General features: G+C 33.0%; 1 protein-coding gene across 1 annotated transcript in view; it reads right to left on the reverse strand.

The window, feature by feature from the left end:
- Window positions 1-1,678: 1,678 nt before the first annotated feature.
- LOC111061661 (NAD(+) hydrolase sarm1) overlaps window positions 1,679-25,680 on the reverse strand; it is a 77,976-nt gene continuing 53,974 nt past the window's right edge. The window contains 13 exon segments of the mRNA XM_039436666.1: window positions 1,679-3,748; window positions 5,973-6,236; window positions 7,307-7,428; window positions 8,940-9,129; window positions 9,874-9,973; window positions 11,306-11,388; window positions 12,056-12,208; window positions 12,694-12,820; window positions 13,008-13,715; window positions 16,007-16,407; window positions 16,908-17,141; window positions 20,275-20,441; window positions 21,436-21,537. Coding sequence (XP_039292600.1) covers window positions 5,990-6,236; window positions 7,307-7,428; window positions 8,940-9,129; window positions 9,874-9,973; window positions 11,306-11,388; window positions 12,056-12,208; window positions 12,694-12,820; window positions 13,008-13,715; window positions 16,007-16,407; window positions 16,908-17,141; window positions 20,275-20,441; window positions 21,436-21,537 — 2,634 coding nt within the window. The 3' untranslated portion in view covers window positions 1,679-3,748; window positions 5,973-5,989.

Raw genomic sequence — 25,680 nt, forward strand, 5'->3', positions numbered from 1 at the left:
CTTACTAGATTTTCAAATTTTATCTGAAGTATTTGCCAATACGCAGCTTTGAATATGGAAATTGGTCATTTTTGTGAATTGAAATACTGTTTAAAGTACATTCAAGGATGAATTTTATTATTTTTGATTGTATTTCATTAATGATGCGTGCGTGATTTGGAACCGCCTTGACGTGCTGAGATGAATGAGCTGTGGTACAATGACATCTGATCATTGTGTCAAAAGTTATGAGTGTGTGAAATTTTGATTCTTGAGGTGTCCTTATGCGCGCCTCTCCACTAGATTAAGAATTGATTGAGAGGTTATTCTTTATTAACGGGTGATTCTCATAGACATAATCTAATGAACTTATATCATGGTGCGAAATCTGAATGTGATAACAATGGAGTTGCTGATGATGATTGAAGCTAAAACTCAGGCGTTTTCCAAAACACATGGATCATTGTTGTCAGGTTTACCTGATCATTATATGAGATGGAGCCCTCTACCTGTAGAGCACAAAATCATGCTCAGAGGAATCTCGAATTATACATTTAAATAGTAACAATCGGAAGATATTGGTTGTAGATCAAAAACTAAAATTCATCAAAATTAATTTTTTCTTGAAATTCCACTTATTTTTGAAAAATTGTAAATCAGACTCATTGAAGATAGAGAATTCGAAATAATTTATTAGGAATTTCATAATCTGAATAAATGGCAGGAGCAATTTTTTTCTCATCGATCACAGGATTAGGCGGAAATAACTTTAAACAGGAAAATGAACGGAAATTATGAGGTTTATGGGCCACTCTGTATGTAGCACAAGAAAGTTTATGTATCCAAACAATATATTGAAAAATCAGAACTACAATAAAAAATGCAAACATAGAGATTTTGCAAACACTTAAAAACCGCCGATTTATATAGTTACATCACAATATTTTATACTATCGTTATTCAAATAGCATTCAATCTTCATTCTCACTAATCATTACGGTATTATACTTTGTAAAATTTGTTGAATAAATAGCAATACTGTCAGTTATTGTTTATTGTGAATCAGTGTATAAGCCAGAATGTATTGTAACATACTAACATACTGAGACATACAAACGGGCGGCTGTAGAAGCAACATTCGTCTAAATTGTCTTGCTACCAATATTGCTACTGCTACTGCTCTGTAGTGAGATTCACTTTATACTGTCAGCATTATTTGAAAGAGCACAGCATTGATGCTATTTATAAGTATGCTGACACACAACCAAGCTGCTCTATGGTGGCATTCTTATTTAACTGTCAGCATTAATTGAACGGGAACAGCATTGATATCATCGTCTGTAGTTGCCGTGATGACTGCCAATAATTATGGAGACCCACAAACTGATGTTTTTGTTTTATAACATGTTACAAATTCAAACTATCAAACTTTTGTTGTATGACAAAAGTTTTATAAATAAATTATTTCACAAAAGTTACATATAACCTGTTACATATGACAAAATTTTATAACAAAGTGACACAGTGTAAATGCAGCTTTAGAAAGTCAAACGAAACTCGTGGTATCTTAAAATATGCCACCTATTAAATAATAAGTCAAGTGGGTGATACTTAACTTTTATTCGGTACTTTGTTCAGAAGAACATGGTTCATTGAAGTTGTTTATGGCGTAGGAATAAACATAAAAAATACTAAACGGTAATTTTTAATAAAACAAATTCAATTTTTTATTTACAATTTGTGTATATGTACAAAAGCTGAATTGGATGCGATTTTTTTGTTGTGAGAATCAACAACAATATAACAAGGATAACCAAGGTTTTACAGAGTTACAATTCTTGAATTTAGCTTGATAAAATCATTCTAAGCTACCTATTTTAATACTTTCATAATAATTATCCGACTATATTACAATATTTACTTATGTTTTAATACTACAATTACGATGTTAGGTACAATTTTCTATAAAAAATTAGTGACTCAATACATTTCAATTCTTATTCTATGTTATTGAATGGCACAAAAGTGATTGATATTCTGGTATTTTGTTTGATTCAAAACTATGGTAGCCCTACATCTATTCTAGAATTTATTTGGACCTTTAAATATTCTTCATTTTTTGTAAAATTGAGAGGAGATATTATCATAAATTTGTTGTCAATATTATTGATTTCAAATTATGAGTGAACACATCAATAAAGACCATCAATAAAATTTTGCTTTTTCTCAAACAAAGCAAATTGGTTAAATTGTTATCGCTATTTCTTCCAAGAACGACTTTTTATATTATAGATTCATAAAAGATTTATGTAATGTTCGCGTTATCTTTCTTCACTTTTGTAGATGCCGTCTCTCATTGTAGACTGGGAACCACAAATGCGGTCTTTTAGCAGACTAATTATATTACATAATTTATTAAACCTGTATGCTAATTTTATTGGATTGAAAAGTGAATCATTAGGTAGGCCTGCCGGTAAGTTAAGTCATAGATCGAATTTCAGATGAATGTTGCCTTTACCGGTATAGTAGATCAATTATTGTAGTTGTTGCTAGATCGCATCCATTAAGAGTTTTCCTATTTTGATCATTATTGTTTTTCAATCGAAAACTGATCTTCAGTTCGATTGGAAACGATTTTAAAATAGGTACTCATTTCACAAGTTTTTGTTCTGGTATTTGGTATTCCAAGTTGATCTTGAGTTTGATCAGCTAGTACCTACATCACTGCAATTAAAAAAACTTGAAACACAAACTTCTTCTAAGTTTGTTAAGCAAGTCAAGCACATAGGTTTACATGCAATAACAATCTTACAAAATGAGGTTTAGAATTACTAACAGTAATTTAGCTACGGTACTAATAATGCTACCGCTGTCAATAGCCCACATGAGTTTTTCCACTAGTAGCCTAACTGTAATTCATCTAGAAAAATTATAATCTAAAACTTAGAAGTTTAAACAAATGATTTTGAAATCATGATTTAAAAAAACAGTCATTTTTTGAATGAACTCTAGAGATCAAGAGATGTCTGGTGAATTGAAATGTATCATACAATAAGGTATCAATCTGGGTACAATATATTATTATCATAGAATAAATAATTTATCAGTATCCCTTTTCTATAGTATTATTTTGATTGTCTTGTTTCAGTTCATACTACCTTGATAATAAATAATTCAAAAATCATGTTCAAAGGTCCAAATATTAATTTATCTATCAACAGTAATCTATTTCTTAATAAGTGACCTAACCTTATTCACACATCGATCCATGAAGTTTTTCTTTCTTTTGAGCGTATCACTGTCAGACGCAACTGAATCAGAGATCTTGTCGAGGTCTTCACAGAGGCTGGTAGACTTCTCCAGAACAGGACGTAGTTGTGAGGACGGAGTGTCAAGTACGTTTTCAAGGCTGTGCGTCCTTGAAGGTGGCAAGGGTGTGCGGTCCTGTGACCTTGATGTGTCGAGGTCGTCGTGTGACCTTGAGGTGTCGAGGTCATCCTGTGACCTTGTGTCGAGGCCGTCCTGGCTCTGTGACCGGAGAGTGTCAAGGTCGTCCCGGCTCTGTGACCTTGAGTTGTCAAGGTCGTCTTGACTCTGTGACCTTGAGACGGGCTCCGGTGACTGGGCCAAAGGGCTGATGCTCTCTCGCTCCATGAGCCCTTCCTCGCTCTGGGCCCTCGAAGGGATCGCCCTCTTGCGGCGTGTTCTGCCCTTAGGACTGGTGGGCGGTCGCCAGGCGGTGGGCATTGGACTAGATGACTTCCTGCGCCTGAAAAGTTAGAATTTCATGAATTAGGCCTACAAGATAATAATTTCCAATAAATTTTGGATATTGTTTCAATATTGACTGATACATGGTAGACTAGAGAATACAGAAACAAGCTTATAAAAATCACTGAAATTACTGGTTTTCCCTTAAACAGGATAAGAAGGTTTTTAAGACTCTAAGAACAATTTTGATATTTCAACATTTACTTGCTGATTGATATTCCAGTTATCTGACAATAATACCAGTTATACCAGTTATCTGACAATTGTGAAATAAATGAACAAACTTGATAGATGGGTCTTGGCCTACACAGTTTTATTGGAATGAGCTCATATAAGATAATGTCACACTTTATTGACAATGTTGCTTTGAAAACAGTTTCTGAGTATGGACTGGATGAATTTGTGAGAAAATATTACTGTTTCAGAAAATTGGAATTGTTTTTTTTCAGTTACAAGTGGATTATTATGAATAGATCTTACATGCAATTCTCTCAAGTTTACAGGTATCAGGCCTGTTCAAGGGTTCATTCACGTTATCACCTAAATAGACGATTCCACTATTATGTTTAAGTTGAAAATAATTAAGAAAATTTCTGCTAATAATAAACTTTGAATAACTCAAGTTTGCAATACTTACTCATCAACTTCTGCCATTTTTCGAAAGCAAGAAAAATATGAAAACGAATTTTTAACTATTTTGATATTGGATATTATATAGATTGAGAAAGAAATCAAAATAAAATTTGTAGAATATTGATTGATCTTGAGTAATCCTGAAGTGATTTTGACTATATAATCAGGTTCTTAAATATTTTATTCATAAACCAAATAAATTGTAGTAATGAATTTTGCATCTTAACACACCTTCATTTCAAATGTATGAACGCAGCATTCGATTTCACCAATAATAAAGGAGAATTTGGAATAATGGTTATCCCAATATCCTTTACATATTTGAATCTATATATATAAAAGCGAAATGGCACTCACTCACTGACTGACTCACTCGCAGAACTAAAAATCTACCGGACCAAAAACGTTCAAATTTGGTAGGTATGTTCAGTTGGCCCTTTAGAGGCGCACTAAGAAATCTTTTGGAAATATTTTAACTTTAAGGGTGGTTTTTAAGGGTTTCAAGTTCGTCTTTTAGCATGTATATTCTTTTTATTCTCTTGATTATAATTTAAAAATGTCCATACCATATGTTAATATAGAACTATAATCTAGAGAGAGTACCTCTTCGAAACAGTTGTTAACTGGTAACTAAATTAATAATTTTGTCAGGTTGGCATTAAGTTGAGTTGACTTTGTTAGGTTGGCACCAAGTTGAAGATTAAAATGCATTTATCGCGGAAAAATTGATTGGGCACTGCTACTTCAATCAGAGCTATTCCTGGGAATATTATATTACTAGCCGTCAGGCTCGCTTCGTTCGCCATATCCGTTTAGCCAGACGTTTAGTCTGGACCCCCGACTGGATCGTCCTAACATTATGATAAAAATGAAAAATGCAGGCGAGCGAAGCGAGCCTGCTGATCTCATCCTTGGACGATCCAGTCGGGGGTCCAGGGGGCGGAGCCCCCTGGCTAGACGGATATGGCGAGCGAAGCGAGCCTGACGGCTAGTAGTATATATAATTAGCAAATTTTAGTGAGTCATCATGTTCTCTGCAGAATTCCATTTTTGTCATCCATAAGAAATGAATAATATACCATAGCCACCTCTATATAGTAATAATAATAATATCGTGTGACCTGGCTGGATCATAGCAAATATATGAATTTTAAACCTCTAAAAAACAAATTAATTTAAATATGTATGAAATGTGCAATGTATGAAATTGTGTTGCAATAGCCTATATACTTTGTTCTTACCACAATTCAATCAATACAGTATTACCATAGCTACCTCTAATACATTATTAGAGGTATTAGAGGTGGCTATGATAATACTGTATTGATTGAATTGTGGCAAGAACAAAGTATATAGGCTATTGCAACACAATTTCATTCATTGTACATTTCATAAATATTTAAATTAATTGATGTGTTTTTTTAGGGTTTTAAAATTCATATATTTGTTATCGTGGGAAATGAATTTTAGAATATATTTGCTTTTGTGCTTTAGCCTGTGTGTTTTAGGCCTAATATATGTGCTTTTGGATGGTGATTGAATAAAATTTGTATGTTTTGTTTGTGAGAATTTTGGGTGTTTTTGCTGACCTGGCTTGCCCATCTAGTCAATCGGCGGTCGTCGGCGGCCGGCCGTTGTCGCTTCCCTTTCCGCTCTCGTTGGAGTGCATGCGCTGATAGGTGGGCGGCGCGCGCACCAAAGATGGCGTCGATGGCGTCACGTCACCCTTGGCGCTTGCCGCACTGCTTATGGTGCCCACTCCTCCTCCCATTCCACCCCCTCGCGTGCTCAGCTCCCCGCGCATGAAGCGCTCCAGCTTGTCCACGCATGCGTCCTGGTAGTCGTGGATCCATCTAGGGCATCAAATAAATAAGAATAAGTTATATAGATAGCTTATATCCAGTATGCCTATACAGGGTGTCCCACAAAATGTGTAACAGCCGAAGACCATAGATTTGCAACAATGAGTCTCTAGTAAAATCTTCTTATATCATCGAACTTAGTTTTCGAGTTATATAGTTTTTCGATATTTTAAAAGACGTCAATAACTAGAAAACTTCCAGTCAAAATCTAATTCCAAGGATATGGTTGGAAATAGGAAATTTGTTTTAACAAGATCCCCATAATTTGTTCCTTTGTTTGACGTTTTTGAACTTTTTGCCCCATTATCATATTGTCATCTCCTTTCAAGGATTAGGCAAAAATACCTCCCAAACACACATTCTGATTTTACCGGTGTTTCTTATCATGTTACCTGTTGTAATTTTTTTGTTGTTAATGTCATTTATTGTTTTTTCGCTTTGTCAGATTTCCCGTTTTTTATTTGATGTTATAAACTATTGCATGTGTTTTCCTCAATTCTTTGTAAAAATGCCTACACCATACACCTGTGTAAGCCTTCGAAGATGAGTAAATTAATGAATAATGTGGTCCTCTTTTTTAATTGATCACATTTAGTGATTATCGACTTTAAATGAAAATTATCAATAATTTGAGTGAATATGGATTCATTTATGAATTTATTATTGATTAAAATACTCTGATTATGATGAAGATCTAAAATTTGAGGTGTTAGAATTTATTATTGATATAAATTCTCAGATTATGATGAAAATCTAAAATTTGTGATGAATTCACCCCTTATGATTTTTCTCTATCTTGACTATGTAAATTTCACATAGGTAATGTTTTCAACTACATTGAAGAATTGAAAGAATAAGACGTTGATGTTGTCAATACCACTATACTTGTTAAAAATCAAGTGGTAACAAGTGGACAACATCAATTATGGAGAAATCTCTTACCATACAATCAAATTATTATCAATGAAGAATTCTATACCATTCTATTTTATTCTATTCAATTCTATTCTACTCTATTCTATTCTCTCCTATCCTATCATATATTATTCTATTCTATTCACCTGACTCCATTGAAATGGCATACTGCTCGCATGTCTTCAGGCAACTCCTCAGGCTCGGGCCACTGGAAGTTGTCTATGATTGGAATGATGTTGCACTGTGATTGCAGGGCGGCTACTATTTCCTACAATCAACAACAAATTAAATTAATATCAAGGTCATTATCGGCACTCAAAGTTATTTTGAAAATTTACTTCATGTGTGCATCCCCAGAATTCATTTCAATAAGATCCTCTAGATCCAGTCCTCCATCTGAAGAAATTCAACTGACCTCTTACTAAAAACGTTCATTTATCTGTTGTTTAAAGAGTAGCATACAGTTGTAGTATATAAATAAAAATAGAAATCCAAGTATCCTTTTTATTTTAAAGGGTACTTTTTTATTTTAAAGTACTTCTGAACTTAGATTTCTATTTTTATTTATATTCAAAAGTAGCCCTAACGGAAAAAATACAGTTGTAGTATATTATTAACTTGAAACTTTTCCATCAAAAGTTCAGTTGATTAATTGTCATTCAATATGGATGTATGTTTCACTGAAAACATATAAATATATATTTAGGGCTACTAAATTTCTTATTTGTGAAATAACACCATAGTACCTTTTTTGAGATTTTTAATATAAAATAACAAATTAAAAACAACTAGTTTCACATTATGTGAAATATACATAGACAAGATACAGAAAAAACATAAAGGGTTTAATAGGTAATTTACCACAAAAAGAAACTAGTTATTTTTAATTTGTTATTCTATATTCAAAATATCTCAAAAAAGGTGCTATGGTGTTATTTTACCAATAAATGTATGGTTTAATTCATTTCTGTTCTTTATAAGAACATTTACAAGGGAAACTTATACATTTGAAATTCATGAAATTGATACTTCCCCATCAAATATTCAGAAGATTGTGTGTCATTTAATATGTATGTTTGAATTCCTCGTCATTATTTACTTATAGGGAAACTGGTATTATACATGTAAAATTCATAGATGTAAATGTATATATCATCCTACAATTTCAATCAAATCTAGAGCTGGAAAATATTGAATCTCTGGTCCAAACTAATTAGCATAATATAGTGTTCAGAATGTATTAATTTATTTTTATTTTAGTCAATTGAGTGTGTTTTGATTACTCCATTTTAACAACTTTGCACTTTTGTTCTCAGATACGAATGAAACAATAATTGATTGCAGCAAAATGAGACAATTGTTGAACACAATATGAACAATGTATGGAATTCAAAAGCGAAAAAGACTTCAATTACAGATCTAGGTCTGCAAATTCCAGGTAAGTTATCATGATTAGTATACTAATAATCATTTATTAAATCAATATAATCTTCTATCTGATTTTAAATATTGATGCAAGCTATTGAGATTATATTATAAATAAAACAGTTTGATGATTAGAAAAGCAATAAACATTGTTGAAGCTCAGATGATTGCCAATTGAAAGCTGAGATTGATTCTCTTGTAGAGTAATTCATTCAATTATTTATTTCGAGTGTTTGAGAATAATTCTTCATGAGGTAACTGATAAATACATCTTCATGGAGTAACTAATGAGCAACATGAGCAATTATGATGAATAATAATAAATATATAGATATTTATAATGTGTGCACTGACCCTGTGTACCCAGTCTTTGCACTCGTTGTCGGCGATGCAGCGTTCCAGAGCCTTTGGCGTGAGCACTAGCAGAAAGTGCCTCGCCTGCCGTATACTCTGCAGTAGGTTGTTGTCGAATTTTCCCGCCTCTAGCCGCTCTACGTCGATGAATACTGAGAAACCTCGCAGCTGGAGGTGAACTTTCAATAAACTGAAACCAAATACAGATAGTATCACTATATGAACATCGTAACTGTTTGATATAGTAACTCTAGTATCACTCATTAGATAAAATCATTATTTATATCAAATTTTTCATGTACACATTCACGAAAAAAATCGTGTATAAATATATATACTTTGGAAATTCAGATAGAAGAATAAGTTAGGATGCGCAAAAACATTGGAGTAGTTCAAATTTCATCAATTTGATAGCATCATATCATCTTCTGAGAAGAATTATTAAAATGTGAGTACTCATTTGAAATGCTCAACATATTCTCATTCATAAAAATATGTGTATGAATATAAAAAATTAAATCATTTAGTTAGACGGAAACAAGAATGTAGGTCTATGTGGGCAATTCCATTAATTAGGGTAGGCCTGTCTATCTTTGCTAAGCAATGCAGTTCTATTCAGATGCCAACAATAACTCATTCACAGTATATCAAGCAAGATCTATATCAATTTATGTAATTTCTCAGACCTATTACTATATAAGGATATCATATTATCTTGTTATTTTTTTAGTTTAAAAGCTATGCTGTTTCTAGCTTCAATGTAAATCGTTGTTATGTTTGTACTGCTAGCATTTTTTTATCCTGTAAAAAGTTATAATTATGTAAAATTTTCATGAAATAAACTCAATTTTAATTCAGAATTCAGTTTCAAGTCGTTGAAGACATATCATCAAAATAAACGCTGTATAGTGTTAATACTAGTGGTTTGAATTACCTTGCTAATTGAGATCCATTTGATCGCCTATAACTGACAAATACATCGAGCGATTTGTCGAGGTTTTGTTCTTGTGAACTGGCAAGATTACTCTCTATTGCTGAAACACAAAACAATCAATTACAACAAAAGCAATATTACTCCCTTCTAATAATTATCTAATCATGAATTTTATTGTTTAGTTCAATTCAATTCGAACCTATTTATACCATATACATTGTATATTAGATAGTGGGCAGAGAAACGTTAAATTATAAAGTTAAACTACAGTTTTAATTAACTTATTTATATTAGAGTCTGTGTATTGCTTTCAAAAATTGGCAATTTGAATTATATTTGGCAATTCGTCGTATGAAAGGCAACCTTTCTTCATTTGTCCTTTGGAGGTTAAACTGAATTTATGTTAACTGTTATTCTGGGTTGTTCAATTCATTTTGGGTTATGGGATTAATATACTTGTTTGATTATCTAGGCCTTTTATATTAATTTGAATTTCTCCCAATTTCTCGCAAATTGTTCAAATTTGAAACCTAAATGGTAGAAGTTTTCTTAATTTAACTCCCATAACCCAAAATGAATTATTATTGAACAACCCAGAATGACATTTAACATAAATTCAGTTTAACTTCCATAACCCAAAATTAATTATTATTATTGACAACCCAGAATGACACTTAACATAAATTCAGTTTAACCTCCCACACAGGACAGATGAAGAAAGGTTGCATTTTCTTAAGACGAATTGTCAAAGATAATTCAAATTGCCAATTTGTGAAAGCAATAAACAAACTCTAATTTTATCTAACTCTAATTTATATAACTCCAATTTATTTATTTTTTTTATTTATTCAATTTATCTAATTTATTTAACTCTCTTTTTTATATAACTCTAATTTTATTTTATCATAATATTCTATGTTGTTGTGGAGTTGATATTTTGCTAGATATTCATATTGAATGATCATGACAAAAACACTGATTATAAAAACAATTTGAGATACTAATGAAACGTCGAAACCACTGATAAATTCATCATCATCATCATCAGTATTCTGCCCTAGAGCAGGTCCATACATGATTCCTCCTTCTCCATTCCTCACTGCCTGTGCGATTCTCTCCTCCCTGACATCATCCACCATCTTCACTAATATATTAAATTGTTTTCATATGAGATACTGGTATTAGTTTCCGTTTTAACGTTTTGTCAATCTATGGTAACACCAGAGATTATACACCAGAGCGGATATACTAGTGATTGATAATGGTGCAACAACTGAAACTAGTATCGCAAACTGTTATAATAAATCATTAGTGATTTGACAAAAATCATTTTTTTCTAAATGTCAAAATATTGGTTGTTAATCTTGAGTAATTATTATTTTAGAGCAAATCATCAATTTCTATGATATATTTATATAACCAATATACTCACATCTAATTGCTTCGAGAATCCTTATCCTATGTATACTGTTCCTAATTCCACACTCACTTATTAACTGGTCTTCTGACAAATCCCTGTAAACAAGAAAAGCAAAATCATTTTGATCTTTAATTACATCCAGATTATCTACAATATGCAGTTTTATACAAAGAATATTCTCAAAAACGTTTACCCCTTTTCACAAATAAAATTCAAGACAAAAAATTATTGTTTTCAAAAAACTTTTCACTCAAGTTGAATGTCATCTAAATGTGTTATTTTTTTAACCTATGCTTATTTATTAATAACTCATTATTTCAAGTCAATTAAATATTCAATTCAAACTTCAATATTTCTTAGATTGACGAGAGCAAATTCTTTCACAATAAAACCAAATTTCCTCTGTTAGACTGTTTGAGCATACTTGCTACTGTGTTCATATAATATGTGTAGGTAATTAATCTTCGTGATTGGTTTTTACAACAGGAATTTCTTCGAAAAATGTTTGAAATTTTCTACATTGGAGACAAAACATTGTGAAAAAACTAATATGATGGTTCCGATTATTTTGATCCTGGAATTTCGGAATTCTACTTCTATTGGTAAGTACAATAACGTAGGTAGGCCTACTCAATTCATCTTTGATCTTTAGTTCACCACACCTCTTAACAACTGCAAGAAATCGTTGACATGCAATTCACTTTTATCAATTAATGTGCAGTTAGGTAATTTGTTATTTAATGCAATTCTTAAAACACTGACCTAATTGAATCCTTGTCAACGCCAGCATTGAGCATGGAATAAGTGTAGATAGAAAACTCTTGACCGATACATTGAAGGAATGTGTTCAGGTTTGACGCATCTCTGCTACTGTAATCCGCCATTTTCTTCAGGTTTTGAAGCTCTCTTGTGAACCTGGAAAATTGAAAAATCTCATTTATCTAAATAATTGTATTTTTACAATAACTCCAAATTTTACATAATGTTGAAACCATTATTTATTCATCAATGACATAAACACATAACCATTGATTTATTAATTGATTCATTCAACAACCATGATTTCAATGATATTCTAAGAAGTCTTGTAACCTCTGTATTCTATAACTAGTTACCTATTAATTCGCTTGTAAATTATATCTTTTCATCATTTTATTTTCAAGCATTTGCTTCAATTTTGCTTCCTTCCTAATTCAATAGCGTTTCAGAGGATTCGAATTTAAAACTTTATTTATCTTGCAATCTAGTTTCTTAATACTGCACTTTTCCTGAAGCTTTTACACATATTAACGTCTTCAAATTCTATGCAGTCTTCAAACAGTTTTTAGAGCTGCAGAACATATCAGTATTTAGTATGGTTTTGATGTTTTAAATGTTACACAATGTGTGGTAAATTTTACCTCTGTCTCCTGATTCCGTTTGTAATTCCTATATCTTCTCGTAGGTTATCTTCGTTCAATTGAAGGAGTAAATCACCGTCCACCCTGCTATCAATGAAGTTTCCGGCGTACTCAGCAAAGCCAATCTGTCAATAATTCAAGAGAATTATGTTGAAGCTATTGAAATTCACACAGCAGGAACAGCGCATTACCATGAATATTTATAATCAACAATCTTAGGTAATTTATATCCAGTAATTAATTTTACAAGATACTCTTTTTTGAAGCTGTAACAGTTAATTTATTCAACTGTATTTGTTAAATACTTTTTCTATTTTTGTAATAAATACGAGAAGTTCAATAAACGTCCTCAGACGACCACAGCGGAACTTGCTGACTGAGCTTATGCGGCACTTCCTCGCCAATCAGCCTGAGCGCATGCGCGGCATACTTGGACGCGACCGCGTTCGGGCAACTGGCCACCTTCTTGAGCGGCTCGATCGCCCTTATCTCCCTGAATATCTCAGTGTTGCCCTGCTGCTTCTTGATGCCGGCCTCCATGCAGAAGTGAAACGCAGCCAAGTTGCGGGCTTCCTCCCGCTTCGAACTGAGAACGGGCACCAAACGCTGCAGCCAGTTCTTGCTCTGGCCGTGGGCGTGGGCCAGGTTGGACTTGGCGAACTCGGATGGGTTGTGGGAGGTGACGAACGGCTCGACCAGGTCCAGAGTTCCCGACTTTAGCACGGCCGCCTCGATCTCAGTATTAGCCACTAACACGGCAATCGCGAGGCATGCATAGTACTTGATGTTGTCGTCGTTGTGGAAGGCGAGCGGGAACAGCCACATGGGCACTTTGCGCTTGATCATGGCCTCCTGGTTGTCGGCGCCGCCGTACAGCGACAGGTTGGCCAGTGCGCCTGCGCAGTGACGCAGCGTCTCGACGTCGTTTTTGCGGCACTCGAACAGGACGGCGTCCAGACCGCCCAGTCGGATCACATCGCTGCAGGTGCCTTCGCTGTGTTTGAACAGGTGCTCCAGGATGCCTGTCGCAAACACAACGTACAATCTATTCATATAAAACATTCATCCATTTATTTCAATAGGGCTACTTGAAAGTTTAATTACAAAAAATTACTAGTACCATTTCTTTTTATTTATCATTTCCATCTATAAAAATTTCCATGTAATCATTAAATACTCAACTGAAAACTACCGATAGAAGTTCATTGATATTTAGAATTTAATATGCAGTATAATTCCAGGAACAGAAGTGTGAATTCTAATTTCTATGCTGTTGAAAATCCATTCTTTCGACTTCTGGTTGAATGTAGCTCTCCCTATAATTTCTTTGATAGAAACGTTTGTCATCTCATAGTGTGCATAACAATGTTTTTCCGTCAATTAATCTGTTATCCTTCAATAGTGAGATTCACTTTAACCTGGCATAGGTTATTCCATTCAAATAACTCGATGATTGCCATCCAATTAATGACAAAAGTTTGAAGTGACTTCCACTATAGAACTTTTAGGTATCTTGTAGCCTTTTAAGACCACTCAATATATTGTGAACTTAGACCAGTTTTCTAGAATACAAATTCAAGCTAATTGTCCATTGAATCTATATGTATCATTATCTATTAGGTTTGAGTGTATTACAAATGAGACCATAGTACCTTTTTTAAAAACTTTAACCTCACCCTAAACATGCATCAATAAAAGATGAAAAAGGCTAGGTACTGAGGTTCGTCTTCTAGGTTGCTCATAAAATCTAATGGAACATTGAACCTATAGCTCTCAGATTTAAGTGTTCATTAGATTTGGTAAGTGTCCTAGAAACTGGGCCTGAGTGTTTCATTTTACAAACTATAGAATTATATTCTCTTTTATTGTATTTAATTTCATCTGAGGAATTAGAGTTTTACATTAAATATGTCGTTGGAGAAATGGAGATTTGAATAAATCTATAATTTTATGATTGAGGAAAATTATTTATATTTGTGTATTTTTTATTGTCTGATTTATGTCGACTTCTCCCTGCATTTGGACAAATCATCCACGCCGGGAGTATATTCATTTCATTATTATTTTATAAATATTCTTTTTGCTGAATGAATTAATTTGATAATAACGTATTTATTTTAGAGCTACTTGATTTGTTAGTTGAAAAATAATACCATATAGTACCCTTTTTTAAAACGTTTTAATACTCAATTCAAAAACAGCTAGTTTCGGATGTTCAATCTATTTTCAATATTTTTAAATAAACATTTGAAAAAAAATGAAATCATTCTAAATAGTTTATCTTGTAAAAACTTTAAAATGGATTGAGCATCCGGATCTAGACGTTTTTGTATCTATTATATTGAAACGTTTTTTGAAAGAAGGATACTGTGGTATTATTTTTCAACTAAATGAATTTGAATTGGAATGTTTGCTGACCAGTTCCGACGCGGGAGTGGTCGACCGAGTTGGCGTTCTTGGTGCAGACGCAGGCGACAGTGACGACCTTCTCGAGGCCGTTCTCGACCACATGGGTGCGGTTCTCGGTGGTGAGGCATTGCTCCAGGAGGCGGGCACTGCTGAACTGCAGCTCCCGGTCGTCCACGTCACAGTTGGCCATCAGCAGGTCCATGCCTCCGCAGTTGCGCAGAACGTTGCATAGTGAGTACCTGCACCAAACCAATTCAGTCCATTTATTCTCGTCACCGAGAGTATTCGTCCAATGAATAACACTTGAAATTGTGTATGCTTGACACACTTGAAACAGTGCATTTTTGACACAGGGGATACAAGATAATGCCTGTTTAACAGCGCATGCTCTTTGTATTTAATCGTACTTCATAGCCGCTCTTTCATTAGCTGACTCATGGTCTCATAGATACAACGCGAATTCGAGCGAGACTACTACACCTCAGAATTTTGCATTCATTCTGCATTCATAAACTGATGCAATAATGTGTGTATAAGACATTTCTATTGTTTTCTCTCTTAAATAAATGAGTCTTTCACAATTTGGATAGGCTAATAATAATTATTATACCTGATAAACTGAAAATTTAGTTGAAAAATAATACCATATAGTACCCTTTTTTAAAACGTTTTAATACTCAAAAACAGCTAGTTTCGGATGTTCAATCTATTTTCAATATTTTTAAATAAACATTTGAAAAAAAATGAAATCATTCTAAATAGTTTATCTTGTAAAAACTTTAAAATGGATTGAGCATCCGGATCTAGACGTTTTTGTATCTATTATATTGAAACGTTTTTTGAAAGAAGGATACTGTGGTATTATTTTTCAACTAAATGAATTTGAATTAGAATGTTTACTGACCAGTTCCGACGCGGGAGTGGTCGACCGAGTTGGCGTTCTTGGTGCAGACGCAGGCGACAGTGACGACCTTCTCGAGGCCGTTCTCGACCACATGGGTGCGGTTCTCGGTGGTGAGGCATTGCTCCAGGAGGCGGGCACTGCTGAACTGCAGCTCCCGGTCGTCCACGTCACAGTTGGCCATCAGCAGGTCCATGCCTCCGCAGTTGCGCAGCACGTTGCATAGTGAGTACCTGCACAAAACCAATTCAGTCCATTTATTCTCGTCTACACCGAGAGTATTCGTCCAATGAATAACACTTGAAATTGTGTATGCTTGACACACTTGAAACAGTGCATTTTTGACACAGGGGATACAAGATAATGCCTGTTTTAACAGCGCATGCTCTTTGTATTTAATCGTACTTCATAGCCGCTCTTTCATGAGCTGACTCATGGTCTCATATATACAACGCGAATTCGAGCGAGACTACTACACCTCAGAATTTTTCATTCATTCTGCATTCATAAACTGATGCAATAATGTGTGTATAGGGCATTCCTATTGCTTTCTCTCTTAAATAAATGAGTCTTTCACAATTTGAATGATAGGCTAATAATAATTATTATACCTGATAAACTGAAAATTTAGTTGAAAAATAATACCATATAGTACCCTTTTTTAAAACGTTTTAATACTCAATTCAAAAACAGCTAGTTTCGGATGTTCAATCTATTTTCAATATTTTTAAATAAACATTTGAAAAAATGAAATCATTCTAAATAGTTTATCTTAAAAAAACTTTAAAATGGATTGAGCATCCGGATCTAGACGTTTTTGTATCTATTATATTGAAACGTTTTTTGAAAGAAGGATACTGTGGTATTATTTTTCAACTAAATGAATTTGAATTGGAATGTTTGCTGACCAGTTCCGACGCGGGAGTGGTCGACCGAGTTGGCGTTCTTGGTGCAGACGCAGGCGACAGTGACGACCTTCTCGAGGCCGTTCTCGACCACATGGGTGCGGTTCTCGGTGGTGAGGCATTGCTCCAGGAGGCGGGCACTGCTGAACTGCAGCTCCCGGTCGTCCACGTCACAGTTGGCCATCAGCAGGTCCATGCCTCCGCAGTTGCGCAGCACGTTGCATAGTGAGTACCTGCACCAAACCAATTCAGTCCATTTATTCTCGTCTACACCGAGAGTATTCGTCCAATGAATAACACTTGAAATTGTGTATGCTTGGCACACTTGAAACAGTGCATTCTTGACACAGGGGATACAAGATAATGCCTGTTTTAACAGCGCATGCTCTTTGTATTTAATCGTACTTCATAGCCGCTCTTTCATTAGCTGACTCATGGTCTCATAGATACAACGCGAATTCGAGCGAGACTACTACACCTCAGAATTTTTCATTCATTCTGCATTCATAAACTGATGCAATAATGTGTGTATAGGGCATTCCTATTGCTTTCTCTCTTAAATAAATGAGTCTTTCACAATTTGAATAGGCTAATAATAATTATTATACCTGATAAACTGAAAATTTAGTTGAAAAATAACTAAAATAATAACTGATAATTCTGATTAAAAGAAATTGGAGATTAAAGAAATGTTTATGATGTTAAATATTGTCTACAACTAAAATAATTGATGATTTATTAGTTGATTAATTCTTATGATGATAAATATTGTCCACAACTAAAATAATTGTTGATTTAATAGTTGAGTTGTCTGTAACATAGAGTAATTTTTTTTGGAATTCGAATGCCAGCAGGTAGAACACTAAGGCCCGGTTGCACTAAAGCTGATTGAATTTTAATCAAAGTTAATTTCACGAGAACCAATCAGAGAAGGCTTTTTTGAAAGATTAAAGTTTTAAATATAACAGTAATAGTATTATTATACATCACCTTGTAAATCATTAAAAATCCTTTAATCCTTGTAACTAACTTCTTAACCTCCAAATATTGGCGAAAAAAGTTTGTGTTGCGCCAAACGGCAAACTGTGTCACTGTCATGGAAGTGGCTCTTCATGGAAGTACGATTGAATACAAAGCGCATGCGCCGTTAAAACGGTGTATTTCTCTTGTGTTGCTCCCCAGTGCCAAGTATGGATAACATCCAAAAACGTATAACGTACCGTACAACCAAAAAAGAATAATTCGTAATTATGATTCATCTATTAATTCAAGATACTCAATTATTCATGAATATAATTGGAGGAGGATCAACAGACAAAGCCCAAAACTTTTTCTCCCCCAAAAAGTGATTATCACATTAGACTCCACTGAGACATCAGTGATATGTGTAAATCAAGCTGTGACATCAGCGGGACACCAAAGAAGTTGCTTTAGGGCAACCGGCACCTGCTGTCGGCAACAAGATCCAATGCTTCAGGAATCGCTCGGACACTTGGGCCCGCATGATCAATAGCAGTTAGAACCTCTGTCATTTAAAGAAACAGATGATCTACAGTTCAAGTTTGAACTAGATTGCAGTTTAACTCTCAATCATCAGTTAAACCATAGTCAAGTTAGCTGACAGATTTCGATGGTTGGTGTTCTAATGTAGTAGAAGAAATATTTCAAAATCCACTTTTTTTTAAATTGCGAAAAATGATACTAACTCATTCATGAAAGAAAGGAAGAATAGAAAGAGAGAATGAATACGGTACGTAAGATCTACTATCAAACCAAATTGGTTGGATAAGTACTGTGCATTCAATTCATCAATCAAATTTTCGCTAAATAGAAGCAATATTAATTCATCAAAATGAAATATGATCTAATAATTTTATGGCTTTTAAGCCATGACCTCTAGCGAGCAGTTAAATTATCAGCTGAACACAGGTCTTCAGCCACTATGCATGATATTTAAAATAACTATATTCTACTTTTTTATTACATAGAATTACTAGAATACCCTTATTTTATTTTCATTGAGACATCCCATTATAAAGGATTAGTGAATCATCCAATTATTGAATCAGGATATCAGTGAATGATCTGCCAGTAGAAGTAATATTCTTCCAAATTCATTCCTAAAAAGATGAACAAACAATGTTATCTCTTGAAACAACAGTATTTAAATCATTACAAGTTTTTAGTATCTTATTAAATAATAATAATAATACGAGTAATAATCATAGGATTATCTAATTTTATTAATTTCTATCTTTCCATGAATCACTGCTTCATATTTTTTATATGAATTACTTGGATTAAAAAGACTCGATTTAGAGTAGAAATCAATCCATGTTAATAATTACGAAAATGTTCTGCACAATGCCGTGAATGATTGATCTTGTATCATATAGGCCTGTGATGTTCATGTTCAACTCAACATCCATTCATCTTTTGACACCTTGCTGGAATCAATTTTTACATTTTCATCTATTGACACCTTGTTCAATGAGGAATGATTTTTGTCGAAGGGAATATCACAAATTTCTGTGTCGTTGTGATGGTGATGATAGAGATATCCTTCATATCAACCCTTTTATAAAAATAATGACATTAAATTGTCACAACCACTTATTTATTGAAAATTTTTGAGGTAGTTAAATCTGCATTGAAGAAGAGTATTTCTTCTTAGTGTCGTTTACAAAAACCTACGTGCTTGATATTTTTATACGATTCTCAATTTTCAAGATTGTTGAACCTTTATAAAACTTTAATAAAATAATTAGACTAATGCCTATCTATTACTAAGTACGGGGATGTTAGTCATACTATCTATGTCATCCTCTACTATGACATAACTTATTCCTATTTCGATTTTCAAGTTGTCAGCAACTAGCAAAATAAAATTAGACCAGTGACTCACTTGTCCAATGAACTTTTCGAAGTCACTCTCTAAATGAACAACTGATGAAATCATAAATTTCAATAGTTGTTTTTAATTTTTATCACTACAAAAAATATCCTATATTTTTAATTGTTTCAATTGACTTTATAAATATTGGTTATAAAAATGAAAAGTTTCAAGCTAATCATCAGTTTCAAAATTTTCCTAGTTGTGATCTTCCATAATTGACAGCTACAGAGAGCCTAGGCCTTCAAGTTTGTTGCCAGCTACAAAATTCTAAAATTCTGGCATGTCTGTTGATTAGTTATTGAACAAATTGAATAAGACCTAGTAGGCCTATAAGGTGCATTCATTTACTATAATAATTAATTTTGTTTTACTAGTGGAGATTTCTCTATTAATTTTGTTTTACCAGTAAAAATTCCTCTATTACAGGATGCTAGTCAAAAGTGGGTGTTGGCGAGTTGGTTACCAATTACCAAAATAATAGCTTTACCTGTGAACTGGAGCTCTGTGTCGACTTGGTGCAGACGCCTTTCGATGTCATCATGAAGTTGGACTGTGAAGATTGTGTCACGTGCTTCTCATGGTTGAAAATGCCGGATGACGTCATCGTCTGTCTTTGTTGTTGGGCTGCCATCGCTTTCTGTTGGGTGAAAATAAAATTCAATCATTAAAACTTGATAAAAGTATAAAAATACTATTTTATTGTATAATTAATTTATAATATACTATATCAATGTGTTCTGAATGTAAAAGACTTTCGTTGATTGAATTTCTTCCGTAATGGTTTTCCACATTAATTTCGATTTTTTTATTCATTTACAGGAATGGAGACAACAGATTTCCCTCATACAGAGTGAGTCATATGTGTGGGAACCCTTCAATAAGTTGGAGACTGTTGTAGTTATAATAATGTAAATTTCAGGATAAGTTATTGGTCGAATACTCTACCTTTTGACGTACAACTGAATTTCAACCCTTCTTAAGGGGGTGACTCAAGGGTTGTAACTCGAATATTTTAAATGTAAACATTCACAATGGGTCGACCAATTAATTATCCTAGAAGTTACAGTATTATATCTACAACAGTTTCCAACTTATTGAAGGGCTCCCACTCATATGACTCACTCTGTATATCTCATCTAATGACTATCTTCTTTGAATGAATTCAGAATAAAAATCATGTTAGTTTGAATTCTGTATACTATTTTATAGTACATAAACATTCATATAATATCTGTATGAAAACTGAGGTGTATTTTCCTAGGATAAATCTTGTCATAATGAAACTCTAAACTTTCATTGACAAAATATAAATATTCAAACAGAGAGTTGTAGTATTGTAGAACTGTGGAAATAGACGAGAAGGATGAATAGAGCCTATTTGAATGTCTGAATGTAAAGCGCATTGGAGCAGAATAGTGAGATTTCTTTCAATTTATATCCCTATAATAAATCAGGTAGAAAATTCTAAATTCCTTTTTCAGCTATTATTGAAAACCTTTTGAAGCAGAAATTCTCAGTACATATTACATAAATAGAGTTAGTCTGCTCTAAAATTAGGTGTCCAATCATGAAGAAATTATTTATGACTAGAAAAGTGTGCTTGAACTACAATAATTGTGTCTAAAACTCACTTTTTCTGCACAAAACGAATCTGTTTGAAGTCGCATCGTTGCCGCGGTTGAATTCTCGCTTTCTTGTTGAGTTATCTCCCCCGATTTCAGTGATCTCTGTTCCTGAGAAAGAAAAACAAAATTTAGAATACTACTCCAGCATAAGTCAATAATGAAGCTGAAGGCAACATACTCCTAAATAATCAAAAAACCAAATCAAAATGATACCTAGTTGTTTCTTAAGAAAATCATGTTCAACGAGAAACTAAACGTGTAAAATGACTAACGGAATCGAAATAAACATGAAAACCTATTAAAATGAACAGTGAAAGATAATGGTGCATTAAATGTCAGATTTTGGCAACGATAACATTTGGGTTCTAGGAAAGGATGCAGTTAATCCTATTATTGAGCAAATTAGAGTTGTTAATCCACCTGCCAAATGTAAATCTGATTCTTGTGATTCTGAATGTGCATGGGTGTTTTTTCAATATCCTCTGTTGGCTGTTGAATGTAACTTGTATATAGAAAACGTCCACGCCATTTAAAAATAAGATACGATATTATCTAAATTACAATAGAATAAACTTCGATCTTCCAAAATTGTGTTATTAAAATTATCATTTTCCAGTTTTTCAATACACCCGACGACTATTCAAACAAGATTAACACGAATTGTTTGGCGAAAACACCCAAACCTTATTCATTCAACAACTGCAACAAATATTGAACCCAACTCAAACTTGACCAAGAGTGTAAAAATAAAATTAACAGTCTCACGTGAGTAATTGCATACTTCTAAGTTCAAACATAATTATTCAAGAATAATAATAATGTAGACTCTATTCTAGGAAGTATTCACTGAAACAATAATAGTAAAAATTAAAATAAAAAACACTCAAATAACTTAAATTCGCTCATTTTTGATGAATAAATAATAGTAGTTGTAAAGAGAATGTTTTAGTAAATTCTGTACTTCATTAAATCCTCACATGATTCAAATTTCAAATTATTAAATTTTAGAGTGAATCTTATGTTACTGTATATAAATAAAATAGTATAATTATATTATGTATATAATGCATATAAATATTGATTGAAGTTATTCGTTTATTGTCCTTTTTTATTGATAAATTATACCATTTTCAAGAATAATAAGTAGCCTACCTATAATAAGTTGTGGTAAGTCCTACAATTCAAAAAAAAAAAATCAAACAGCAATGTTTTTCAAATGAATGTAGACTTGCTTACGCTATTGTGACTATTGTGTAGGTGAATGAATTAACCCAAAAATTTCAATAAATGCATGAATAGTTTGAAGAATGACTAATAGAAAATTTTACTATACCGTACAGAAAACAATCGCATAAGAATATTTTCACAATGTTTATCACATGAACATTTTTATCATATAAACAATGAATGTCTGGTGACTAAGAAGCAGCACTCACTTGGATTATCCCATAACCGATCACTTTCAATACGCGTAAGCTTCAAACTGTACACTAGTGTTGATGTGGGGTGATATTTGGAAAACTTGCTAATTAAAGTATTTAGCCGACTAATGTCAAAACCGAACTGTGGCAGCTGACACCACGAGGAACCAATGGAGCAACGAGCAGTGGAGCGGTGTGACGTTTGTCCCCCGAAACTGGAGACGTAGACATAAATAACAAATAAGAAGGAGAAGATAAAGAGGAAAGCGTAAAAGGGAGAAAGATAGAGGAGGGAGAAGTAGAACGAAAGAGGAAGATGTTGAAAAAGAAGAGGAGAAGTGGGTGAAAGAGAAAGAAGAAGGAGAGTAAAGTTGAGATGCTAAACAACCCTCTCAGCGTTTATTTCTCTCTTGCGGAATCTCTCCCGCGCAACCAGTGTTTATATTTAGATTCTGACGTATTTTTACGATTGGAATGTTCGATGAATTACAACATAAAGTTTGAGTTTGCGTGTGTGGGTTTTGATTAGTAGGAAAAATGTTTTTCAATAATCAATTAATTTGAATGACTTCTAAAGAATAAATTATTTCATAAATTTCTGAAGTTGTTGATTATAGCTCCCAACCACTCCTCCCAATCAATTTGACTATTTTTTCCATTTTTTAGTATAAAGATGAATTTCAACTTCCCCTCTGTGAAAAACTCTTTTCATCGTAAAGAAAATTTAACTAAAAATGAAAAATAAACTGCGCATGAAATATTGAAATTTCAGAATTTTTCGTGTTCAAATCTTGATTTATTTTTAATTTAAAGTGGAAAATGTTTTTGTATCAAATTTATATCAGAATTAACTCGTTTGTCTATTTGATTTTTCAATTAAATAAGCATTCATTTGAAGTTCAATTAAATAAACATGATCCAATTATAGGTTTTTACATATTCTATTCCATGTTTCGTTCTATTGGATAAAGGGTCTGGCTGACAATAATTGTTGTTAGTTGTATCTAAAAATGATATTTACTGCACAACAGCATAAGAGCAACAATATATTCTATTCAAAGAATCCATTATATCACAAGACTTTCAAAGTCTTCAAGGGATTTTGAAGCCAGTAAAATGTATTAAGTTAAATTTATATTTTAATTTTTGGAAAATTAATACAGCTTTTAACTACTGATACAGCTCTACTACTATTCCATCCATTTAGCAAAACTGACCTTTTCCATATTTTGCAATGGTCTCCATTTTTTCGGAAATATTCCTTTTCTTACTGGCCATGGAGCTGAACACATCACTTATTCACTTCATCTGTCACATTATATAACCAATTATAAATGATCAAAGTCATTATGCTAAAATACATCTTTAATCATTTTTTCATGTTTCTTCTATTCTCTTAATATCACTACAATATTTTGATTAAAAATCATAATTTCATTTTTGCCCAACATTATAGAAACATAGATCAACTATTCACATTTTCCACACTTCAACTCTCTCAACTTCATAATTATTGAAGATTGATATCACTTCACTCCCTAAGAATATTTCTTGTGCACTGAATGTTACAACTTGAGGAATCTCTTGAGCTAATTATCAGTGAAACGATCTTGTTGAATATTAAATATATCCTCACTAGTCACTCATCCGTCAAACGTCTTTGTCTAGACTGTTGAGTTTCAAGCTCGATCCCGTTGAATTTCAACTGCAAAAATAGTGGGGATTGAAGGAATGTTTACTTGTCCTCAGTTATACAAACATTGATGTTTTAGCTCTTGTTTCTGGCTATTAAAAACAGATTCTGGCAACTGTAGAAACAAAATTTCCTACTGGATTGTGATTGATGGTTGAGTAGGATTACTCGAGTTGGAGCTCAAACAGAGTAATTTTGAACGAGAAAATATTTTTTGGCAGGCTGTTGGACATGGGACATGCGAGTTACATTTGTTGAGCGCTTGTTCAACCAATTTGGTTTTTGTTATTTTTTCGTTCTCAGTATTTATTTATCGGATAAATCAAACTAATTTTATGTATTGCGTTAGTTACAATATAATGATTATAGTCATTATAATTGCAAGCTATTAAATTTATAAATTATCAAAACTAGTTCCAAATTTTATTAAAATCGACATCCACTCTATTAATACTGCATTGATGAACCTATTCTTGAAACTCAGTTATCTCCTACAATTTATACTCTGATCAAAAACTGATTCTCAATGAATATGATATAAATGCCAGATTAGTTTGTGGTTTTGATCATGAATTAAATCTTACAAGATTATTTTGATATTACGTTAGCTCACCATTAACAGAATCTCGTTAAAAATTTACGTTGTTGAGATTATTTACAACCATTACGGTATTCTTAATTTGTAATTCCCTATTTCCTATTGTGATGAATTTATAACATTACAAATCTGGATATAAAAAATTTGAATTTTAATAGCCAATATAATTGAATTGATTAATACTATTATAAATATATACAGTATTTAATTAATGAGCCTTTGCCGTAATTAATGTCAATTAAGACTATTTACAATCAGTAATCCCAAATCTAACTAATCTATTTATTAATGTCAATTAAAGTTATTTATGACCGGCATTTCCAGCTTCTTCACTGACTTTAAATTACCGAGCTCTAAGCAAATATAATTTAATCTCTAAACTGCAACTTGATCAATTAATTACCATTTCATTAGTTCAACCTGTTACAAGAGGCTCTAGTACCTTACAGCAGATTTGATGGGATGTGGGCTGGAAAGATTTGTTTGTTCATTGTCAAACATTTTCCTCTTAAGGAAAGCTGCTCAAGATTTATACGTAT

The sequence above is a fragment of the Nilaparvata lugens genome, chromosome 10, assembly GCF_014356525.2.
Source record: "Nilaparvata lugens isolate BPH chromosome 10, ASM1435652v1, whole genome shotgun sequence".
NCBI classification, from domain to species: Eukaryota; Metazoa; Arthropoda; class Insecta; order Hemiptera; family Delphacidae; genus Nilaparvata; species Nilaparvata lugens.